General features: G+C 40.3%; 1 protein-coding gene and 1 long non-coding RNA gene across 24 annotated transcripts in view; one reads left to right on the forward strand and one right to left on the reverse strand.

Moving 5' to 3' along the window:
• Nucleotides 1-23426, forward strand: part of DST (dystonin) — a 385421-nt gene that overhangs the window by 154889 nt on the left and 207106 nt on the right. For all 23 annotated transcript variants that reach the window (XM_072142244.1, XM_072142253.1, XM_072142226.1 and 20 more), the window contains 2 exons: nucleotides 324-401; nucleotides 688-780. In XM_072142244.1, the coding sequence (XP_071998345.1) occupies nucleotides 324-401; nucleotides 688-780 (171 nt within the window). The remainder of the gene's footprint in view (nucleotides 1-323; nucleotides 402-687; nucleotides 781-23426) is intronic.
• Nucleotides 1-23426, reverse strand: part of LOC140121972 (uncharacterized) — a 34250-nt gene that overhangs the window by 9041 nt on the left and 1783 nt on the right. Inside the window, exon 2 of the long non-coding RNA XR_011854229.1 lies at nucleotides 22604-22701. This is a non-coding gene — a long non-coding RNA (uncharacterized lncRNA). The remainder of the gene's footprint in view (nucleotides 1-22603; nucleotides 22702-23426) is intronic.

Here is a 23426-nt window from a genome sequence, read left to right on the forward strand (position 1 = left end):
TAGGCGCGCGCACGGCCGAAGCGTCTTCTGCTCTAAAGTTTAAAAAGTGTATAAACCGCGATACCGCGGTTTATAACACTAACGAAAGTAAGTACCGACACCAGCTCACCCTGAGCTGGTGCTCGGTACTTACAGCTTACCCCTGCCATTATAACTGGTAGGTTTCCTTTAAAGGCATTTTCCTCCAAGATATATTGCAAAGTTTCTTTTGTTCACTTGATCTTTTTTTTTAACACAGACTGGCTCTTTAAAGTGACGGTGGTTGAGGATAGATTTTATATCAGTTTAAATTTCATTATTTATATCTTTTCTTCTATTCTTAGCCTCGAGAAAAAGGTCGAATGCGCTTTCACAGACTACAGAATGTACAAATTGCACTTGATTATTTAAAGAAGCGTCAGGTAATTCATTGCATTTCTTTTCCTTTATAACTTAAATAATGCATTTGTGTATAAGTTTTGTGTTTCTGCTGTTAATCTTTTTGTTTAAAATATGTGTAAAAATTAATTAATCTTTAGAAAAATATAATTTTTTTACATTTGCATATTTTATATATTTTACAGTTTGGATATAAGTAAATAACATGAATAAATTACTAGCCAACTTCAAGCTAGTCTAGGTGCATGTATTTTAGGAGGGTTATGTAATTATTTTATCAATTTCATTTTATGGTGCGTTTTATTACAGGTGAAGCTAGTGAACATAAGAAATGATGACATAACAGATGGTAATCCCAAACTGACTTTGGGCTTAATATGGACCATCATTCTGCACTTTCAGGTAGGACATTATTATTCTAGTTATTTAGTATCCACTCGCAAACTGCTTGCTTCCTACTGTCACTGCACCACAGTTAGAATTAATTGTGGATGCGGAGCTAGGCCATGTGTATTGTAAGTGATGTCTGAAATCATATTTATTGCACCTGCTTATGTATCCATCATTGTCCTTAATAGGGTTGTGCTATTATATAAGACGTAAAGCATGTTTATGGAAGAGACAGTAAAAGAAAAAATAATAGTTACTTTCTATTCTTCACTCCCTGCTGTACTGTACTGTCTGGGTGTCTCCTAATACCACGGGGAACCCTGGGAGAAGCAGGTTTAGTTAGTCACTGCTTAAAGGGATCCTGTCACCAGGAGACCCATTTTTAGCACTCCCACAGTCCCCACAGAGCATAGTACACACACTGCCAAAGTGTTTTTGTATTAAAAATAGGTTTTACAGAAAAAAAGATATGTTATATTGTACCTTGCATTAGCATCTGCTTTGTGACTAGACATTTGCCAAATGGGAGGGGCTGGAAAGGAGCAGTTCCCCCCACGCTTGGGAAACAGCTCCTCCATGTGACCTTTTCAAATATATGAAAACACCCATCACTTGGCTTAGGGACGCCCCCTGCTCCTCTACAGCCAATCCCGAGTGAGGGGAGTTATTCATATATTTGAAAAGGTCACATGTTTCCCAAGGGTGGGGGGGGGGAACTGCTCCTTTCCAGACCCTCCCTTTTGGCAACTGCCTAGTCACACAGAAGATGCTAATGAAAGGTACAATATAACATATCTTTTTTTTTCTGTAAAACCAATTTTTTATACAAAAACACTTTGGCAGTGTATGTACTATTCTCTGTGGGGACCGGGGGAGTGCTAAAAATGGGTCTCCTGGTGACAGGTTCCCTTTAAGTTAGGTCACAGTTCCAACCAGTGATGGACTAAGCAGCCTCACTTGTCTATTGACCAGTTTGTAGGGTGTCCCTTCACTCTCTCTTATTGAGCCGGCAGTGCTGAATCATCCCTGTAAGGACCTAGCACTTTGACAACTAAATTCTCAATTTCTTAGAGGGATGACAGAAGAATGAAACAATGGAAAGTTACAATTTTTAGATTTTGATCTTTTTGTAAGCTTTGCATTTTGGATTAGAATTAGCAGCATGCAGTGGTTTCCTTCCTGCATGGTGACAGACATTCTTTGAGACTATGGTCTGGACATGAGTGATAAAGCAATCCTTTTTAGAAGTGTCAGCAGCTTCCTGCTTTATATTTGACATTTAAAGTGAAACTGTCAGAAGAAATAAACCCAATAAACCACTTCAAGTACTTTATGTGGCACAAGTATCGTAAGTCTGTTGTGTGTCGTCTACTTTTTCTGCATTTCTACTTGTCGTATGTATCTCAGTTGTGTTTACTTTTTAATATACATTGGGTTTGATGCGATCAAGTCATATACATCTATGTTCTGCTGTTTGTGCCAACTTGTTTGTGAGACTTTCGGGTTTTGAAATTGTCCCATTTTTGCACCTAATAAGTCGCAAAACAGAGCATGCTAGACCCAGACTTACTTTTGGGAGGTACTATTTAGGATTAAAAAGTCCCACACCAGAAAAAGTCGCAAAAGTGAGGCAGCACATCACATGTATCACAAATGGAAAAACTTAAGATACATTGCAATGATTACATAGAGGAATCATTGCAGGAAACTTGAACAAGTGGCAGCTGAAAAACTATGATGCATGTGCCCCATAGATTTGTAAAGTGACAAAATGCAGGGAGCTCAGTGTTACAGAACTCCTCAGTCCAGCTCTCCCTGCAGTAGAATGTCTCCACAGGGACTTTGGGGAATAAAGGGAACAGTCAAAAAGATAATGGGATTTGTTTTTGTTATATGTTTACTTTAATAAGTTTCAATTTTTATTGTCATTTCATCCTTGGACAAGTTTTGCGGCACCTTCCTAAATTTTGTTGCAGTTTGAAGAATAACCACTAGATGTCATCAGCAATTACATTTTCACTTCTCTCAGATAACACTTGGTTTTTACCTAAAAGGATATCTACCACCAGGATGAAGGATTGTAAACCAAACACACTGACATACTGGTGTCTGCCTGCTCTTACTTTAGCTTTTTATGCCCTGGTTTTTACAAAAAAAGGCTTTTTAAAATTATTCAAATGAGCCTGAGGGGCTCCAGGCTCCATAGGTGTTTGCGTTGCCTCGAGTCCCTCAGGCTCATTTGCACAATTTGTAAAACCTTTTTTTCTTAACAACCAGGCCATAAGAAGCTAAAAACAGAGCAGATCCTGCTGGAGGGGGAACACACCAGCATGTAAGTGCGCTTGGCTTACAACCCTTATCCTGGTGGTAGATGTCCTTTAAAGGACACCTGTCATCAGGTCTCTGTCACTATTTCTGTCACCTCTACCTGTTGGAGCAGCTCACAAGGATTCCATCACAGTCAATTCATACATTAATCATTGTAAAATAATCTTTTCTTTATTATGTAAATGAGGTGGGTCACATGGTCAGAGGCAGTGATGTCACCCGTGTTATCCATCCCCTCTCCTCCCCCTGCTCATGTCTGTATGTAATGTATAGTAAAGCATTGCTAGTGTCTGTGCTTTATCTGCTGACATGCTCTCTCCTCCTAATACACATGTGTGAGGCACAGACATCAGCTACACTAGTACCTGACATGTTCTGCTATAACATGGCTGCATCCTGGAGCTGTTATATCTCTCCTATACACACAGGCTGCAGGTGGCATGGCCACCAGCACCAGGAAGCACATGGAGGAGCCATTACACCATTTTATATCACACCATTATACAGGCTGTCAGTCATGTGTATAGGAGTATCTCATACACACAGGCTGCAGGGGCTGCCATCACCAGGAGGTACATGGAGGAGCCATTACACTATTAAACCTCACATCGTTATACAGGCTGTCAGTCAAGCACTGGAGGGTGGGTGGGTGGGGGGGGGGTGCCTCCCACTCATCAATAAGCCGGACAGCTTGAATATGATAATGACTCATTGGACATCTCACAGGTCATTTGCATACAGCTTTAGAACCTCATTGCTTAAGTTTACAGGCATGTAGAGGGACAATAAAGGGATAGAGGCAATGCTTTCTAATGGCAGTTTATGAAAATATATTTAGTTTAGGGGGTTAATTTGCCTGACGGGTTCTCTTTAAGGCTCTGTTCATATTTCTGAAGTGGTCACAGACTTAGAAATGGTAGAATCTGTGATGAGGCTGCTAGCGGTGCATCTCTCATAGATGTGAATGGGGGAATCCTCGGTTTGCCAATTATTACAGTGTTAGTCATAGACATATACATCTATTCTTCTGATGGTAAATTTTACAGTATGGTACTTTACACAAATATCAAAAACTTTGTCTATTGATGTGCTGATTGAGGTCAAACACATTTTTCTTCACTTCCCCTCATAGTCTGAGATGCATTATTTTTCTATATATAATCGTATAGTGTCCCCCAGCAGCTTCCCCTCTCATAGTGCTCCCAGCAGCTCCCACTCTTATACTGACCCCCTTAGTAGCTCCTCCTCTTATACTGACCCACTCAGTAGCTCCCTCTCTTATACTGACCCCAACCCCCCCCCCCCCCCCGCCCATAGCTGGACCCCTCTCAAAATGATGCCCCTACAGCTCTTACAATGACCCCCAACAGTTCTTATTGTGCCACCCCAGTAGCTCCCTCTCTTACAGTGCCCCCTTAGTAGGGGCAATGAGTGGATAACAGATGACTAGTACCCTTGGTGACATATCCAGTAGCCATGTAATGATAACAATAATCTACCTTCTAGATTACCAGCATCTAGCTAGGCCTAGACACTTAGAATCTTTCCAGATTCTTCCTAGGAGCTTATGTTATACTGGTGAGAACATTTCCATTGATGTATAATAATGCTAACTATACTAAGTATGGTAATGCATCTCAGACCTTAGAGAACGCCACACCTTTTGAATAGACGCTGAAGAATCAGTATGCTGTGAATGTGGAGCCTCTATTAGATCACCCTACCCTCTGGAGCACAGCCAAGTCCTGCAAGATCATGCATGCTCCCTGGCATCACCAAATTCTTTCCATAATGGCACACAACTAAGGAAAATCCATGGATGGCATTAAGTGGGACAATATAATTATTTACATAATGTTCTAAATGTTATTTCTACCAAAAGTTGTAAGAATTATTATACAATATCCATATTTTACAGTAATATATAGGAATATCTGATATTTGCACTATGTTCAAATCATATCAGGCAAATTCATTCTGTGCCTGAAAAGTTGTGTGTTTTTTTTGCAAATCTCGCCAGAAAGTGGATTTTTTTTGGTAAACTTGAGTTATTCTGATGGTGGTCCATTAATTATGGATTTACAGGCAGTCCCCGGGTTATGTACAAGATAGGTTCTGTAGGCATGTTCTTGAATTTGTATGTAAGTCGGAACTGTATACTTTATCATTGTAGCCTTAGCCGAATTTTATTTGTTCTCTGTGACAATTGGATTTTAAAAATGTTGGATTGTCATAGGAACCAGGATTAACAAAAAAACTTAATTGCAGACACCTTTGATAACTGTTATAGCTGTTTATTGTAGCCTGGGGCTAAAGTACAGTTAATTACCAACATCCAGAGGTCCGTTTGTAAGTAGGGGTCATATGTAAGTCGGGTGTTCTCAAGTAGGGGACCGCCTGTATATGTAAAATGGATCAGCATATCATAAAAAATGTATTCTTCCAGCGTACATACATTCAAATAACATACTCTCCACCAAGTCCCAGTGTGCTCTGTGAGAAGTAGTATGCTGCTGCTCACATTAAGAGACACTACTGTTTTTGTTTCTTCCATTAGAACCCACAGTATACACAGGTATCACCTTATTTATTGTTTTCTATATGAAAATTCTTGGGGCTCCTGTTGTCTGTTAAGGTCTGTCGCACACAGGGACTAAACGCCTATTATACCTTCAAGCCACCAGGTTAGGTTGTACACATTATCTCTTAGATTTTGAATAAAGTCAGAAATATTAGCACACTGTCCTGCCAGCAGGCAAATAAGGTACAATCTTTAGCTGTATATTTGTTGCAGAGATAAAACAAATCTTGAAGTCGTGATGGTGATAGATAAGAGCAGAGATGAGGCAGCACTTCATGGAAATATCTGTCATTTTGCACTCTGTGCTTTGCTATTGGATAAGAGGAGATTTAATGTGAAAAGTGATTTTCCTGGAGTCTAGTTCAATTGCAAAGGAAAAAAAAATTGATGCCTACTTTGCGCTGCTTGTCATTTTCTTCCCAAAGTTATGGCATTTTCTGTTCTGAAAGTGTTTGACAAAAATCTTTCTCACCAGAGGTGAAGTAGGCGGATACTAATTTCTGTCTATGCCCTGAAGTTGAGGCCAGTAAGCTTGCCCACAGATCCCATGATGCCTTGTGTTCTCTCTCACAAGTAAATCCACTGAACACTGGACAGTGCACATACAGTATTTATATGGTGACTAGCCTGGCAGCTTCCATCACATGGAGGAGCAGAGAACATGTAATAAGTGACAGAAATCATTAGTACATGAAGCCTATCGGCTGTTCTGTGTGAGCACTAAGGTTAATAGCTTATCTGCACAGAGCTGATACTGCCAATGACAAGCTGGGGGGAGGGAGCAGCATGAGGTGCAGAGAGAGACAGAGAAAGTTCTGTAGAACCACAGACTGGGATGGAGTGACTGATAGGGAACAGGGGGGATCTTGTACCTCACTATTCTTTGCAGGAGACCTCTGTAATTACTTTCTTTTACACATCCAGGTCTGCAGAGAGCTCTGTCACATGACTTCCTCTCCTGTAGGCAGGGAGTAGCAGCTCTTCCCCTCCCATGAAACCGACTCAGAAACATAGTATAAACAAAGTACAGATTCATAGGGCAGCACATGGAGAGGAAGCAGCCATTCCAGCAATGAGGTAATCAGAGGGGACGGCAAAGAAACTACTGAATATAGGTAACAAAGATGATAGGCAAAGTTGTTTTACATCCCAAGAGGTATTGATTTGTGGAAAAAACCCTTTAGAGGTAGCAAAATCTACCATCAAAATCCATCATGATAAACTTACTAATAGACTCAGGCACTGTGACTGTGACAATCTTCTTATATTTGTATCCATGGCCTCCTTCCTTCTAAAATCAAATTACGCTAATGAGCCTGAGGGGCTACGCTAACCCTTCTGTGATCTGGCTTTACAGACTGTTACACTGTCTCAACCTCCCGCTTCTCTCTCAGAACTAAGAATAAAGCATGGAGTGCTCACTTCATAAGTTCTGAAAAACCAGGGAGGAGGGTGAGACAGTGTAACGGTCTGTGAAACCAGATCACAGTGGGTAGCCCCTCAGGCTCATTATCATAATCATGAAAGTTGATTTTAGAAAAAAAAAGGGGCCATGGATAACAAGCAGGCATTATAGTCCAATGTTTTATTTGGACACTTCAGCCAAACAACATAAATTCAGCCTCAGCAACAAAACAAATCCTGCTCAGCTGAGTGCTCACTCATACAATGCAAGTTCCTATCTATAAGTGCATCTGGCTTCCAGGCACCCACATTTGACACACCAAATGTGGCGGCACTCATTTACCATTTTGCTCATTGCCTCCTATAAATAAAAAGTGGTTTGAAACACAATGCAATAATCCAATACAACAACATAAAAAAAAGATGTTGATGTCAGATGTTTGACATAAAAATTAGAGGCTCCTCATAAAAGCAACAAATAAAATCAGTAAGCCTTAGTACAAGGTCCCTGCAGACAGGAGATTGTCAGTACATTTCTGCATACGTGGTATTAGAGTTGCCAGCCTCCTTTTTTCTGAATAAAGCTGGAATTATAAGTGTCCCTGTGCTGTGCTTTTTGTTATTTTTTCTCTTCCCAAGCATCTCCTTTTAAGGGATACACAGATCCATATGTTTCATTGTACTGTATTTTTCTTTGCCTTGGGATCAGAAAACTAATGTAGTACACGCACAGAACTATTTAATCATGGGAACAAGAAGTGTTTTGTGAATTCCATTTCTTCAGTTAATAATGGATTATTATTGGTATTTTATATTATTACAATGGGTTTCTTCCCTGTTTTATACTTAAACTGTCTAAAAGAAATGCTGAGAGTTGATCCTGGGGACAAAAATAGGGTTGCATGATGGATCGAAAGCTCAATATTGGGTTTCTGTCATTTGCGGTACTGAATGACTTCTGCTGATGTTCAGATATTTATCATAGGCCAGCCCTTGTACGCAGTGGGATACATCAATACCAAAATAAACACATCCTGCGGCCCACTCCCGGCCAGCCGCATCCTCCGCTCGGCAGGCCGCCCCCCCCCTCACACCCCACTGGCGTGAAGGTGGGGAATTGGGGCAAATAATCGCAAGTGCTAGCAATAAGCTAGCAATCACGATTATTTCAGGGCCTGAAATAAATATGCCGCTTACTATCTGTCTGCAGGGGATTCCCCAAAGGAGACTTGGGGCAGGGAATCCTTTGAATAGATTTTTTGCCCACCCCAGGATTTGAACTTACAACCTCAACACTTTGCCATACCATAGAAATACAGCGCCTCTATCCTCTAGACCAGTGATTTTCAACCTTTTTTGAGCCGCGGCACACTTTTTATACTTAGAAAATGCTGGGGCACACTACCAACCAAAATAGCACAAAATGACAATAAAACAGTCATATTATACATATAGTTAATAATATTGTTTCTAAATTTATTTTACTCACTCAGTGTGAACCCTGGGCCTGTTTCGATAAACACAAAAACACAAAAGGGATATCCTGGCAGGAATGGTGGAAAGACACCCACGAAGCTCTTCCTCAACAGTTCTCAGTTTCTCCCTGTTTTTAGTATATGGTGCTGATTATTATGTGTCTCATATACTGCAAAATAAAGGGGTACAATAAGAAGTACTATGGCCATGAGACCAGAGTACAAGTGCCAGCTCATATACTCAGCATATGAGCTGGTACTTGTAGTACTCCAGCCTCATGACTATAGTATTTCTCATTTTACATTTCTCATTGTTATATGCAGTATACTGCTGGAGTACTAAAAGTACCAGCTCATATGCTGAGTATTCTGCCAACAGTTCATATACTCAGGTAAAAGCTCATATAGTCAGCATTATTGGTGGGCATTACCTTGGCGGTGGGCAAATGCAAGAGTCTCTCCGCTCTCAGGATGATGCGCCGGCCTTGGTGACGTCATTTTGTCGCGCGAGGTTCAAAGCTTGCGCATGTGTTATTGTACACGTCTCCTACAGGGGGCACCATAGTTTGGGGAACTTTCCCCACGGCACACCTGACCATGTGTCGCGGCACACTGGTTGAAAATCACTGCTCAAGACTATGGGCTTATTGGTTATCAATGGGGCAATTTTATGTAACTAAGAGCTTCACTACAGCCCCGATAGAGTTACACTGGGAAACAGGCTCAACGCCCTGCTCGATTGCCATTCGTTTTTTCACCTATGCAATAAAAACTGATGGTTTCCAAATCTATTTTTTGCCCTGTCCAGCTCGTTGTCTAGCAACATTTGAGAAAAAACAGTCTGCCTACGGATGTAGGCAGACCTATTGACTTCTATAACGCATGCTGGAATTGTTCTCTCACTGTGCACATGCATGAAAAAAAATGGACATGAGTAGGAACCAACCATAGGAAACAATGGGTCCGTATTCCATCTGCAAATAAATTATAGCACACAGACATCAAAAACACCTGTGTAAATGAGCCCTAAGTTATACTATTTAGTATACTATTTAATATTAACATTACCACGACAACCTTTATAATACCTATAATAAACTCTCATAAAACACTAAAGCTCTCCTCACAAAACACTGGTTGCCCGTTACTGGTCGCATATGTTTCAATGGAAATTCATGTGCAATTCAGGTATTGGTACAACCCTAGACCAAACTATTTATTGCAGTGTGGCGGATTTATGTGCGGTTGCTTGTAGCTAGTATTTAGCTTCCATCTTTCATTTTTATCGGTCTTGTTTTCAATGAGACCAGAGATATAATAAGGTTTACTCTGGGCCACGTACTCCTTGTATGTATATATATGAGAGAGCCTGCCGACTCCCAAATCACCGGAGAGTAAAGGCTGTAGGGCAGTGGTGGCGAACCTATGGCACGGGTGCCAGAGGTGGCACTCAGAGCCATTTCTGTGGGCACTCAGGTTGTCACCCCAGGACAAAGTTCACCAGAATGGAACAAATCCTCCAAATCTTCCTGCAGTCCCAGGCAACTTAAGGGAAGCTGCTCTCAGAGCTATTTTAAAGCGACACTTCATTGGCTGTTTGAAACTGCAGGAAAAGTGAGAAGGTGTGGACAGGGCTGCATTATCTTTGGAGATCCTACTGCTGGACCTTCAATTCTTCCTCTACAGAGAGACCCTGGAGAGAAGCTATAATGAGAGTCTGAATTTGCCCTTCTTCCAACTGTGTTGGTGGCCTCAGGTGGTTGATACGATTGAAAGATGTGGAAGAACAGGTAGCAATACGTTACTGCTTAAAATGCCACGTTGGCACTTCACAGTAAATAAGTGGATTTTGGTTGTAGCTTGGGCACTCAGTCTCTAAAAGGTTCGCCATCACTGCTGTAGGGCAAAAAAAAAATATTTGTTTAAAAAATTACAAATGTTTAGGAAATAGGAAAGAAATGCCTGGAAAACTTGTAGTACATATTCAGTAGAAGAAAGTATGATAGATTGTGTCAAAGAGGACAAATGTAAAATGTAAATACTGTATTTTCCAGCGTATAAGATGACTACATCGGTTGAAGGGGGCACCTTATTCAAACAAGATACAATAAAGTGCCCCCTGCAGATCGGTGATCGTGGTGCTAGCAACCGATGCAGTTTACAGATCGGTGCAGTTTGTCTGAGACACCCTGTACATTGTGGAGAGGCGGTGTGCGACGTCCTGCATTCCCTCACAGAGGAGGCTGCCGGAGGAAGAAATGGGGGAAGAAAAGGACCGTAGTGCCCAGGACCTGGTCCAGTATTAATTTTATTATTTTACTTGTGGCCATATATTATATATATTTATTACTATGCATTTGGGGGAGCATTTTTATATGGGGGGGGGGATATAATATACATTGGGGGCTGTGTACATGGGAGGGGGATACTAATATAGGGGGTTTATATAATATAATTCTAACTTTGGGGTATCAGTTTATTTGGGCTACATTACAATATGGGGGAGCTGTATATGATATATGTGGGTGCTGGGTACTCATATGGAGGGGCTGTATATATTTGGGGGCTTCTGTATTATCATTAAAATCCCCATAAACTGCCACACTTTAGTATGGCAATCAGACAACCTCAGATTACAGTATCCTGGGGTCTGAATAATAGTAAAAAAATCACCCCCCTTTCCCTAGAACTGCTATAGAAATAAATAAACAGTAAAAATCTTAAACATGTCCGGTATTGCTGCATCCCAAAATGTCCGATCTGCCAAGATATAATAATAGTTATTCCTGACACTTTTTAACCATTTTGTAGAAAATGTAATAAAGAGTGCTCAAAAGGTCATACAGTCCTCAAAATGGTAGCAATGAAAACATCATCTCATTTTGCAAAAAATGCACACAGTATGAGAGTTTCCGTTATGTTCTTATGCTATGGAAAAGAAAAGTGAAAACCTGTTTACAATAATTGCTCATAGACATTCATGCTGAAATGGTGCTGCAGCCCTTGTTATGTTCCCTGTTATTAGAATAAAAGCATAAAGGATAGGACTCTTGGAAGAAAAGTGTTGAGCTATTTAGAAATGAAATAGTGAAGTTAGGATGAAGTTACCCAGTAGTTTACCATATAAGATGTCAGGCTCGAGGGTTGTGGATCCTCTGGACCACTGCAGACGATGACACAAGCCACTACCTGGGATCGGAGTTTTAAGTGGTACCCGGTTTTCACCAGAGCCCGCCGCAAAGCGGGTTGGACAAGCTGCGGCCTGGTACCAACAGGTTGTTCCAAATGCGTGACTTGTTTGCAGTGGCAGCCAAGGTCGAGGTACAGGTCAGATCCACGCTGCAGAAATGCAACATCAGAGTCCAATCCAGGCTCAGCAATGGGAGGTCCAAGCAGATGGGTACGGGAACACGGCACACAGGACAGCACCACGGAGGAACACTGGTACACAGGAACAGCAGCACGGAGGAACACTGATACACAGGAACAAGGAGGGACTCGTAACACGGAAGGACTCGTAACACGGAAGGACTCGTAACACGGAGGGACTCGTAACACGGAGGGACTCGTAACACGGATAGACTCGTAACACGGAGGGACTCGTAACACGGAGGGACTCGTAACACGGAAGGACTCGTAACACGGAAGGACTCGTAACACGGAAGGACTCGTAACACGGAGGGACTCGGAACACGGAGGGACTCGGAACACGGAGGGACTCGGAACACGGAGGGACTCGGAACACGGAGGGAACCAAGAACGCAGGAGACATTGGAACGCAGGAGACATTGGAACGCAGGAGACACTGGAACGCAGGAGACACTGGAACTCAGGAAAATTGCAATAGAGCTTTCTCTCAGGCTGTGAGGCACAAACATCCGGCAGGGTGTGATGGGAGAGGCAGGTTTAAATAGCCTTAAGGGAAAATGGGCAGCGCCAATTAATGGTGCACTGGCCCTTTAAATTTCCGAGGCTTAAATTTCCGAGGCTGCGCCCTAGGACACGGGGACGCGCACAGAGCAAGGCCGGGACTTGGGAGCAGGGACAGGTATGTGGCTCTGCGCCTGCTGGGAGCGAGGGGCACGGGTGAGCCCGCGACCCACGAAATGGGTCGCGGGACCACCCATGACATAAGATATGTGAAGGATATTAATAACATTTCGATAAATGTTCATTGCCAGCTACTCTTAAAGGTAGTATACAACCTCCCTAGCTATTGTAATCTTCTGGCAGCATGTGTAGAGAAATGCAGTATGATTTACAAAATACCTAGGGAATTTCCGTCTCTCATACTGTTTTTGAGAAACGGCTATTTTATTCCATATGAAGCTGTTACTGTATCCAGGGCGTGTCTTTACCACCTGAAGGACTGCTATTCCTACCTGGTCCACAATCCTCTACATCAGAAATGCAGGGGATTTGTCTTTTTTTATTGAATATTTTTACCAAAACAGATACAGAGAAAGCCCCTCTCCCACCCCCACCCATGCTTAAACAAATAATCCGCCCCCTAACCCAACCCGAATTAATTGCCAATTGCCAATACACATTCAGTATTAACACATTATTAATTAGCAGCATTAGGTTGGCTTAAAAAGACAATGAAAAGGGACTACGAGATGAAGGAAGACCAGCCATGGTCCCCCGTTTCTTTCAAATTTAGTACTGGCTTTTGTCTTACAATAAACAGATTTTTCTAAACGGATGATGATCATTTTATTGATATACATTTCTACTGAAGGATCAATAGGTCTTAACCAATACATGGCCAACAATTTCCTGGCCTGTTAAAGCATTATATAAATCCCTCATTTCCTGATCCATATTTAAGAACAGTCTGTAGGGTTATGCCAAACACTCTTGAGATCAGATCTATCACCCCTTTCCAAAAACCTCCCAATTTGCGGAATTCCCAAGGAGATTTGTCTTTTGAGAAGCATGGGCTGGAAGAAGAGGAAAGGGATTTGGGTGGAAATAACAATGCTCCAGGTGCTCAGGTGTAGCTTCTATATCATTAGCATACAGATTAAACTGGAAATATTTTGGTTGGCGTCTGGCTGATGTCATTTTGTTTTGGTTTGGAATTTACACATTTAATCAGAAAGTAATATTATACATATTATTGTAATGTATGTATAGGAAGAAATGTTCACATGTGGAATGGGTATGGCTGGTGTAGGCTGTTTTGAGCTAAAAGATTCTTTTAGTATGTAAAGTTTTTTCTGTAGTAAGTGAAAATTGATAGCAGAAGTAAGCGTAAAAGCTTTGTTACATGTATTGAAATTTGATACAATCCCCAATTAGTGTAGAAATACATATTGGCCTCCAACTTTCTGGAGAATCTGCTGACCCTCCAAAGATCAAAGCAAACTGGTCTTCAAATTCAGAAGATTACACAAGTTTGTTCACATAAGGGCAAGAATGTCTATTTTATTTTTTTACAAAATATCTTTTTAATAATTAATCAAAATATAAATCTAGAAATAACTTCCATTCCATCGGTTTACTCCTTAAATACAGTAAGTTCATCTTAGTCCACATACTGAATATATAGTTTCTTTGAAATTTCATAGCTTTTTTGAGAGCCTCAAGAATTTCACTTACCGGTATTTTAGGAATACTAATTTCTGTGCAATGAAGATGTGTGTGTTTTTTTCGCTATCATCATAACAGTGTGTGCAATGTTGAGTATATTTCATAGTTTATCCTCATAATGTAACCAATGGTTAAGTGGAGTTCTCTATTAATAACCTGACAGTGGAATATATTAGCATTACACATTAAGGGCTCTTCACATTAAGGGTATTTTTGAATATAGCCAGGACCATAATTCTCTAACGGAAGACTGTAACCTGTATATGTCATAGAAGATACCTCTCTCATAATTTCTGTTTTACATATGTTATGTCTTCTTCAGAATTCAGAATTTTTTATTTTCATGTTGTTTTCATTTTACTACATTTCATTCATAAATTATTTTGCCCCGCTGCAGATACATGAAGAGGCTTAGGCCTGACCTGGCATAGTTTTGCCTAAAAATCTGCAAGCATTCAGTGGTGAATGTTCTCGGGCTTTAGCAAGTGCGCAGGATTCCCCACATGGCATGAAGGTGGCATAGTCACAAGAATAATCACAATTTCCTGCGATGCACAAGAAATTGTGATTCCTGTAGTGCTTCTCCACCAGAAAACTGGTGTAGAAGCACTTATTAATCTCCCCAATATTGCTTGTTTACTCAGCTGAATTAATTGTAAACCAAGAGACCTCTTTAATTCTTGGTAGAAAATCAAGTTACACTTCAAGCTATTCAGATTTGCAAGTTCCAAATTCTCTAAATTTCTTGGTCAGGTTCAGGAACTTTGTTACATGTCTTAATGTGCTGAGTCTGCCAGAATTCACTGACAGCTTGCCTACATATTTTCTAACATTGCACCTGTCTCTTAGAAAACATTTACTCGTGAGGATCCTACCAGGCATGCTCCAAGGCTTTTTCTTGTTACTTCTTGATCAGTTTTTTAGACATAGGAGAATCAGTCTATTTTTAATAGATTCTTCATCAAGAATGTAAGTGCTGTCTCCAAGCCAAGATGCATTTTTACAGTCACCATTCTTGTAACCTTCGATAAGCTATAAGCGTTATGTTAAAAAAAATTGCCACTGCTAAACATAGTCACATAATTGATATGGATTTGGAACCACCCCGTATAGATCCCTCCCATAGTTAGGTAGGCAACAGAGCATAAAAGACCCCAAACCATTGAGAGTCATGCCCGAGAAGTCTCATATACTATCACATGCATGAAATATTGCAGTTCAAGGAGAGTTGTGGGATCTTTGTGGAAGCTTCTAGTTAGCTTTTAGATTTTTATGGTTTCCGATGCTTTATTGTTTTCCTATACTTGCCTTCCTTTATGCCTCTTATGTATTTAATTCATATCAATTCATGGAGCCTATACAACTACTTAATACAGACTTGCAGACCTTAAATGCCCTTAGGAAGAAAGGTTATGAGCTCACAACATTAAAATTGTCATATCCAAACAATGTCACGACTCCAATCAGACCCCATATAAAAGGGAAGTGGAACCAGTAAAAATGGTTCCACACAAAGACCCATGCTACTGTACAAATCTAAGGCTTGCACTGTATGTGTTTTGCAAGGAAAATCAATAGTAAAAGAAGGTCAATAGTAAAGAATAGAAAGATTTATCTTTTGTAAATTTTAAGGTAAAAAAAAAATACTCAGCTCTTATCTTGTCATGAAATGAATATGGTTCATGACAATGGTTCACAGCCAGTCTAAAAATGACAGAATATGGGAAATTTATGGCTGAAAATAGTGTGGGGATAAAACATTTTTCACATTCATTGTCTTCTAACAAGAAAATTCTGACTGAAGCTACATCACATATGTAGGTCATTCGTGTATTATGACCTTGGCACATGGCTTTGCCAAGAAATTGATACTTCAAAGACCTTGGAAAAGTCACATGGGAAGATCAGCACAAGAAGAGATATTATTTCACAGACATCCAACGAGGACACAATTACAGAGGGCAAAGAAGACATTTATTTATCAGTAAATTTGTTTGTCTGATGTAAGACAGAATAAAAAAAAAAATCCATTTTATTGCATGAAACGTATTGGATCACCTGCCAACCAGCAAGAATTCTGGTGTTCTAGGAACTGTCAGTTTTTAAAATAAGCTCCTCCTACTCTGCAGTCATTACCTGTATTATTTGCACATGTTGGAACTTGCTACCTATATAAGGGTTTGGCCACATGCTAAAGGACACCTATCCACACAATAAATCAATCATGGCCCGGATCAAAAGCTCTCTAAGGACACCAGAGAAAAAGTTGTAGACTTGCCCAAGGTTGAGATGGGCTGCAAGACAAAAGGCAAGCAGTTTGATAAGAAGGAAACAACTCTTGTCACAATTATGAAAATGGAACAAACACCAAATGACTGCCAATCTTATTTGGTCTGGGGCTCCATGAAAGAACTAACCTTTAGGGGTAAGGGTGTTTATGACAAAGTAGGACCTGGGCAGTGACCTGAAGCCAGATGGGACCACAGTAAAAGATTACCATTAGTAGAACACTACGCCATCATGTTTTAAAATCTTGCAGTACTTGTAAGGTCCCCCTTCCTCACGCCACCACATGTCTAGGTGCTTTTGAAGTTTGTGAATGGCCATCTGGATGATCCAGAGGAGGCATGGAAAATGGTCATGTGGTCAGATGAGACCAAAATAGATCTTTTTGATATTGACTTCACTTGCTGTGTTTGAGGAAGAACTAGAATCAGTACAACCCAAACACATTGTCACATTGTAGTGGAAGCATCATACCATGGGTTGCTTTTCTGCAAAGGGGACAGGGCAACTGCACCGTATTGAAGGGAGTATGGGTAGGGCCATGTATCCTGAGATTTGGCTCACAATATACTTTCCTCAGTAAGAGCATTGACCATAGTTGTGGCTGGGTCTTCCAGCATAACAAGAGACTTCCAACCTCCTATTATATCCGATGTGTTGTGCGCTAACAGTTGAAAGCTCAAGGCTGGCTGAAGGCAGCACTTAATGAATCTCTCCCTTGAATATATATTTTAGATTGTCAGCCCCATGGGGACAGGGACCAATTTGACATGCTTGTGCAGCGCTGCGTAATCTGTGTGCGCTATATAAATAAAGAATTATTATTTATTATTATTATTATATAAAAGTAGTTCAACAATGAGGTTAAAAAATCTCCCCAAAACAAAATGTATTGAGTTGCAAAGATGCTAGATTTAACCCTTTGCTTGATGATAATCTTGATAAGCAATAATAATAGCAAACCACAGATTGTAGGACATACTGCACTTTTAAATTCACTTGCATTTATGGTGCTGATTGTACATTTATTATCATTATTCAACACACAGCAGGAGATTGTGAAAGGGAAGGATTTTTTGAATCTACTTGGATTACTCACTATAGTTTTCTGATTTGGTTTATTAGATTAACATATTTAGATTTCTATTTTCATTGTATGTATATTGATTTAGAATGTTAATTAGACTGTACATTAACATGTACAAACACATGCAGCAGACTCTGTGTGTCACCTACATATTTCAAGCCAGTAGCTAAGTGCTACAGTTTACTCCCCTGGAGCTAAGGAATTCATACAAGAGCTTGCAAGAAGTAGGGTTTACATGATTTACCTTACATTTTATACACATATCTTGAATGTTTAGTGGATTTTAATCTCTTTTAGTAAAATAAGAAGTTATACAGTAATAAATTATTATATTAAGAAAATAGTATGACATTAAATCAAATGACCGTATATACTCGAGTATAAGCCGAGTTTTTCAGCCAAAAAATTGGGCGCACGATCTAAGTGAATCGCAGCAGTTATGCATTCTCATCAGGGAACGCACCTCGGGAAACGTGCAAGGACGGGTAAGTAAATGTGCCCCATAGTCCTCAGGACAAGTCAAGGTGTTTGCTTACAAAGATGTATTTCACATTACCCAGAGGAATAACAGAAGACAAGTGACACCCACGCAATACATACACAAGTATGAACAGACCAAGGGTGAGCACCACCTAACATGTGTTTCGCCCTGCTTCATCAGGGGTATGATCTATTTATCATGAATATTTAGTTATTTGACCATTGGTGGACTGTGTGGGGCACATCTACTAATGGTTTTGTGCCACTTTTCTGGTGGACTTTGCACATGCTTTCTACTGTAAACTGCTTGCACAGGTATTTAAGAAGTATCTGCGCCACAAATGTGTCGAACACGACCGCATTGTTGCGCAGCTGCACTAGGCATAATGCAAATTTAGACTCAGTCGGACCCTGCACCAGATTTAACATGCAAGTCCTACAGAAGTGTGTTGCACACCCCATGTTAAAGATATAACAGAAAAAAAGTGGCTCACTCTGTCGGGCCAGTACAGGGAGCACCAAATTCATGAAGAATGGGCGTCAGAGATCGAGAATCTGGCGCAGCCTCCATTATCCATAGGCAAGCCACACTCCGTTTGAACCATTCTTAGTAATTGTGCCCCTGTTTGTTTGGGAGACTGTTTTTCTGTGTGTTGTCTTTTTTAATGGATTTGTTTTAATTGATCTCATAAATTTTGCTACATTTTGGTTATTGTTTCCCTTTTTTGAGGTGTTATTTGATTTTGGGAACAATCCATTCAATATATTCAATTGTGTCCACGCCTCCTGTTATATGTATCCATGTTCAGTAAACTACCTTAGTAGAAACACTAATGTGTATTGGCCATATACTGTAGGTACAGAAAATATTCAGAACCCTTTACATTTTTTACTTTTTTTTCTATCGCAGCCAATCGGTAAGATAAAAAAAATGTACATTATTTTACACTCTGCACCCCATATTGACAGAAAAACAGAAATAGAAATTTTTCTAACTTATTAAACAAAAAAAGCTGACATATCACATTTTCAGACCCTTTGCTCAGTATTGAGTAGAAGAATTTTTTTTTGAGCTACTACAGCCATGAGTGGTCTTGGGAATGTAGAAATGTATATATTTTTCCTAATTTATTAAACAAGAAAAACTGAAATATCATAGTCATAAGTATTCAGACCCTTTGATGTGAAACTGATATTTAATTCACATGCTGTCCAATTTTTTCTGATCCTCCTTGAGATGATTCTACTCCTTCATTGGAGTCCAGCTGCATTTAATTAAACAGATTTTTCTGGATTAGGAAAGTCACACACCTATATAAGATGCTATATTAAGTATGGGCAACTCAATATGCCACACATCCCCAACAAATACATGTATCCAATAAAGGCAGGTGGGATGTGCAAAAAATGGCTATATATCAAATCGTTTTGCAACAAGTACTATTTTTATTACAATTCAATACACTAACATCTAAAAGCATTTAAAATCTGCACTCTGTAGATAAAGTGCTGTCAACAGTGCATGACAATAACATGCTCCGGACTCCCCCTACTTTAGATCATGGTAGACCTATACTTGGTGTGTGTTCATATGCAGAAATGATGTAAACAATGACTGGCTGTGCATTTGAGACCACAGTGGGAAAGATGCAATGAATGTCCTAAAATCAATACATGCATTATATGATATGAAAAGGAATAATATCACTAAGTGTTTGGGTGGAGGAGATAAAATGCCCCACGCGTTCCGCCTCCGATGTGGCTTCCTCAGGGACAGCACTTTATCTACAGAGTGCGGATTTTAAATGCTTTTAGATGTTAGTGTTTAGTGTATTGAATTGTAATAAAAATAGTACTTGTTGCAAAACGATTTGGTATATAGCCATTTTTTGCACATCCCACCTGCCTTTATTGGATACACCTATATAAGATCTCACAGTTCACAGTGAATGTCAGAGAACATTAGAATCATGAGGTGTAAGAAACTGCCCAAAGACCTCAGAGACTGAATTGTGGCAAGGCACAGATCTGGACAAGGTTACAAAAGAATTTCTGTAGCACTCAAGGTTCCTAAGAGCACAGTGGCCTCTGTGATCCTTAAATGGAGGAAGTTTGGGACGACCACAACTCTTCCTCGTCCTGGTTGTCCAGTCAAACTAAGCAATCGTGGGTGAAGAGCCTTGGTGAGAGAGGTGAAGAAGAATTCCAAGATCGCTGTGGCTGAGCACCAGAGATACAGAAGGGAGAAAGTTCTACAAAGTCAACTATCACTGCAGCCGGGGCTCTATGGCAGATTGGGCTGGTGGAAGCCTCTCCTCAGTGCAAGACATATGAAAACCAGGCACTGCTCAACAAGTGCCAAATACAATCCCAGCAATGAAACATGGTGATGGCAGCATCATGCTATGGTGGTGTTTTTCAGCTACAGGGACAGGACGACAGAAAGAATAATGCGCCCAAGTACAGAGGTACCCTGAATGAAGACCTCTTCCAGAGTGCCCTGGACCTTAGACTGGGCTAAAGGTTCATCTTTTAATAAGACAATGGCTCAGCTAAAATAACAAAGCAGTGGCTTCAGAGCAACTTTGTGACCATTATTGACTGGACCAGTCAGAGCCCTGACCTAAACACAATTCAGCATCTCTGGAGAGACTTGAAAATGGCTGTCCACCAACATCCACCATCCAACCTGAGGGAACTGGAGAGGTTCTGCAGGGAAGAATGGCAGAGGATTCCCAAATCTAGATGTGAAAAACTTGTATCATTCCCTAGAAGACTCATGGCTGTACTAGCTCAAAGGTGCTTCTACTCAATACTGAGAAAAGGGTCTGGATACTTATGACCATGTGATAATTCAGTTTTTCTTGTTTAGTAAATTAGCAGTAATATCTATTTCTGTTTTTTCTGTCAATATGGGGTGCAGAGTGTACATTAATGAGCAGAAAAAAGAACGTTTTTGATCTTACCAATTGGCTACAATGAATCAGAGAATGAAAAATTTAAAGGGGTCTGAATACCTTCCGTATTCACTGTTTGCAATATAAGTTCAGTAGTAGTAGCCATTTAGGAAGTATGAGAGCAATAGTACAGTGAAGTGCTCATATATAAAGCAAAAGGAGAGTTTTACCATGCTGTGCCACAGATGCAGGTAAAGGTATTAGTTCTGTTCAAAGGCCATATGTGCAGATAAATAGCAGTAGTTCTGTACAGACGCTGAATATGTGTAATAGCTCCAATTTGTGCCTGCTGCCATTTTACTTGTCATAGTCACTTTCCAGTTGCTTTTCTTGCTCCTCGACATGTTCCTCAGCGTACTCTGCCCCTAAGGCACTATTCAGCTGCTGCCCATAAGTTATTGGGTCCTTTGAGCAGCCACTGGTCAGTTCCTGATATTTTAAGGGCCAGTGCTCACACTAATTTGTACCCCACCAACTATTGCACGCCTTTGGTGATTAAAGGCACCCTTCCCTCCTGGGAGGTGTGTGAGCCTCCTGGTTCTACTGTTTCCAGCAAAGCTGTGCTGATCTACTGTGTATTGGATTCGCTGTTTGACAGTTTATTGAGGCTCTGGCATAGAATTGAGCTATAACCTGCCCCAGGAGTCTGGTACAGGCTAAATTAAATTGGCCCTATGGCCTTCCCTGCCACTCCCACTTGGTGAGACAATTGTGTAGGGGAATTGCAACTTTTTAATGCCTTGTTCACCAGTTATCTGGCCCCTGATTATACCTTGCTGTCCCCATATCTGCAGGATAGCAATATTAGTGTTGTGACAAAACTATATGTGAATAATTTGCATAGTCATACTTTAACCTGTAGTACCCCTATGCCAGTTAAGAAATGATTTACACAAAGTGACATACAAACAGACATACACAAAGAGATAAACGTAAAATCACATACCTACCTTACAATCTCTTTTGGATGAGGCCCTCCACTACCTAATCTCTACACCTCCTAATCTATACTGGGCAGTTTGGTCAGCCATGGGCCCCATTTCTGACTGTTTTGCATATTAAACTTTACTGTTAAGACCCATCTGCTGTATAACATTTTCTTCAGATAATGAACTTACAAAGATATTATTGTACATAACCAGATGACGTGTGGAACTTCCTTATACAATGCTTATTAAGAATAACAAGCTGAATATATGTTCCACTTGAGATCTAATTACTAGTTACCAAAGCAATAGTAATAAAATAGACTTCCTTAAATAGAAGCCACCTGCTCACTGCTGTCTAACGTATGGAGAGGACACTAAAATTAGATACCACCTTCAGCATGTGTCACCATTAAATGGTTTCCTACATGGTGATTGATTCTTACTATAGAGTTTCACACCAGATATGTCTTCCAGGAATAAGATTACATGTTTTCTGTCTCTTTATGTTTGATTTAAACCTTACATGTCAAAGAACTGTAAAATCAACCTCCCCGACTCTTTAAAGGGCTTATGGTTTAAATGTTTGAAGTCTTATCCATTTGGGAAAGTATCCTTTTAACATGAAAATGCTGTTACGTGTCAGGTTAAAAGGGGTTCTCTAGGATCTCACCCCAAGAGTTTAAGGCAGGGATTACAAAAGATAGTATACTTACCCTGCCTCTGTCCCTTAGTGCTGGTGACCTCTTGGTCTTCAATGCCAAGGATCATGGGCCTTTCTTCGACCCATAAGTGGCCTCAGCAGCACCTGGAGCTGGAAAAGGGTGTTGGTATAGAAATACAAAAATGTAAAACCTGGACAAAATGGAAAAAATAATCTTTCCTTCATTTAATGCATCCATCGCATTAGCTCTAACAGTCATAATCCATGGCTCTACCGTTCTTTTAAGCCTCACATAGAGTCCCTTACTACAACCTGCCACCTCCACCTCAAAAACATCTAATCCTTCCTCAACCCAGAGTCTATAAAATTGCTATTCTATGCCTTCATTATTTCTTGCTTGGACTACTGCAATATTCTTCTCTGCAGTCTCCCAGCTAACACCCCTCCAATTTATCCTTAAAGGAGTATTCCCATTTCAGCAAATTAATCTTATTGTTTACATTATAAAAAAGCTATACAACTTTCTAATACACTTTCTGTATCCAGTCCTCACTGTTTTCTAGATCTCTGCTTGCTAACATTTTATAGAAAGCTTCTATGTTTAGTTTCAGGAGACAGAAATCTGACCATGGTCACACAGGTGCATAGCTCGTTATATCACACGTTTGATTACTCTCTGTGATACTAACGAGTCATGCACCTGTGTGACCATGGTCAGACTTCTGTCCACTGGAAGTAAACTAAGAAGCTTTCTATTGAGAGACAGCAACAGGGATCTAGAAAACTGTGAGGAATTGATACAGAAAGTATATGGGAAAGTTGTATAACTTTTTATAATACAAACAATAGTATCAATTTGCTGAAATGGAAATATC

This window comes from Engystomops pustulosus, chromosome 3, assembly GCF_040894005.1.
Source record: "Engystomops pustulosus chromosome 3, aEngPut4.maternal, whole genome shotgun sequence".
NCBI classification, from domain to species: domain Eukaryota; kingdom Metazoa; phylum Chordata; class Amphibia; order Anura; family Leptodactylidae; genus Engystomops; species Engystomops pustulosus.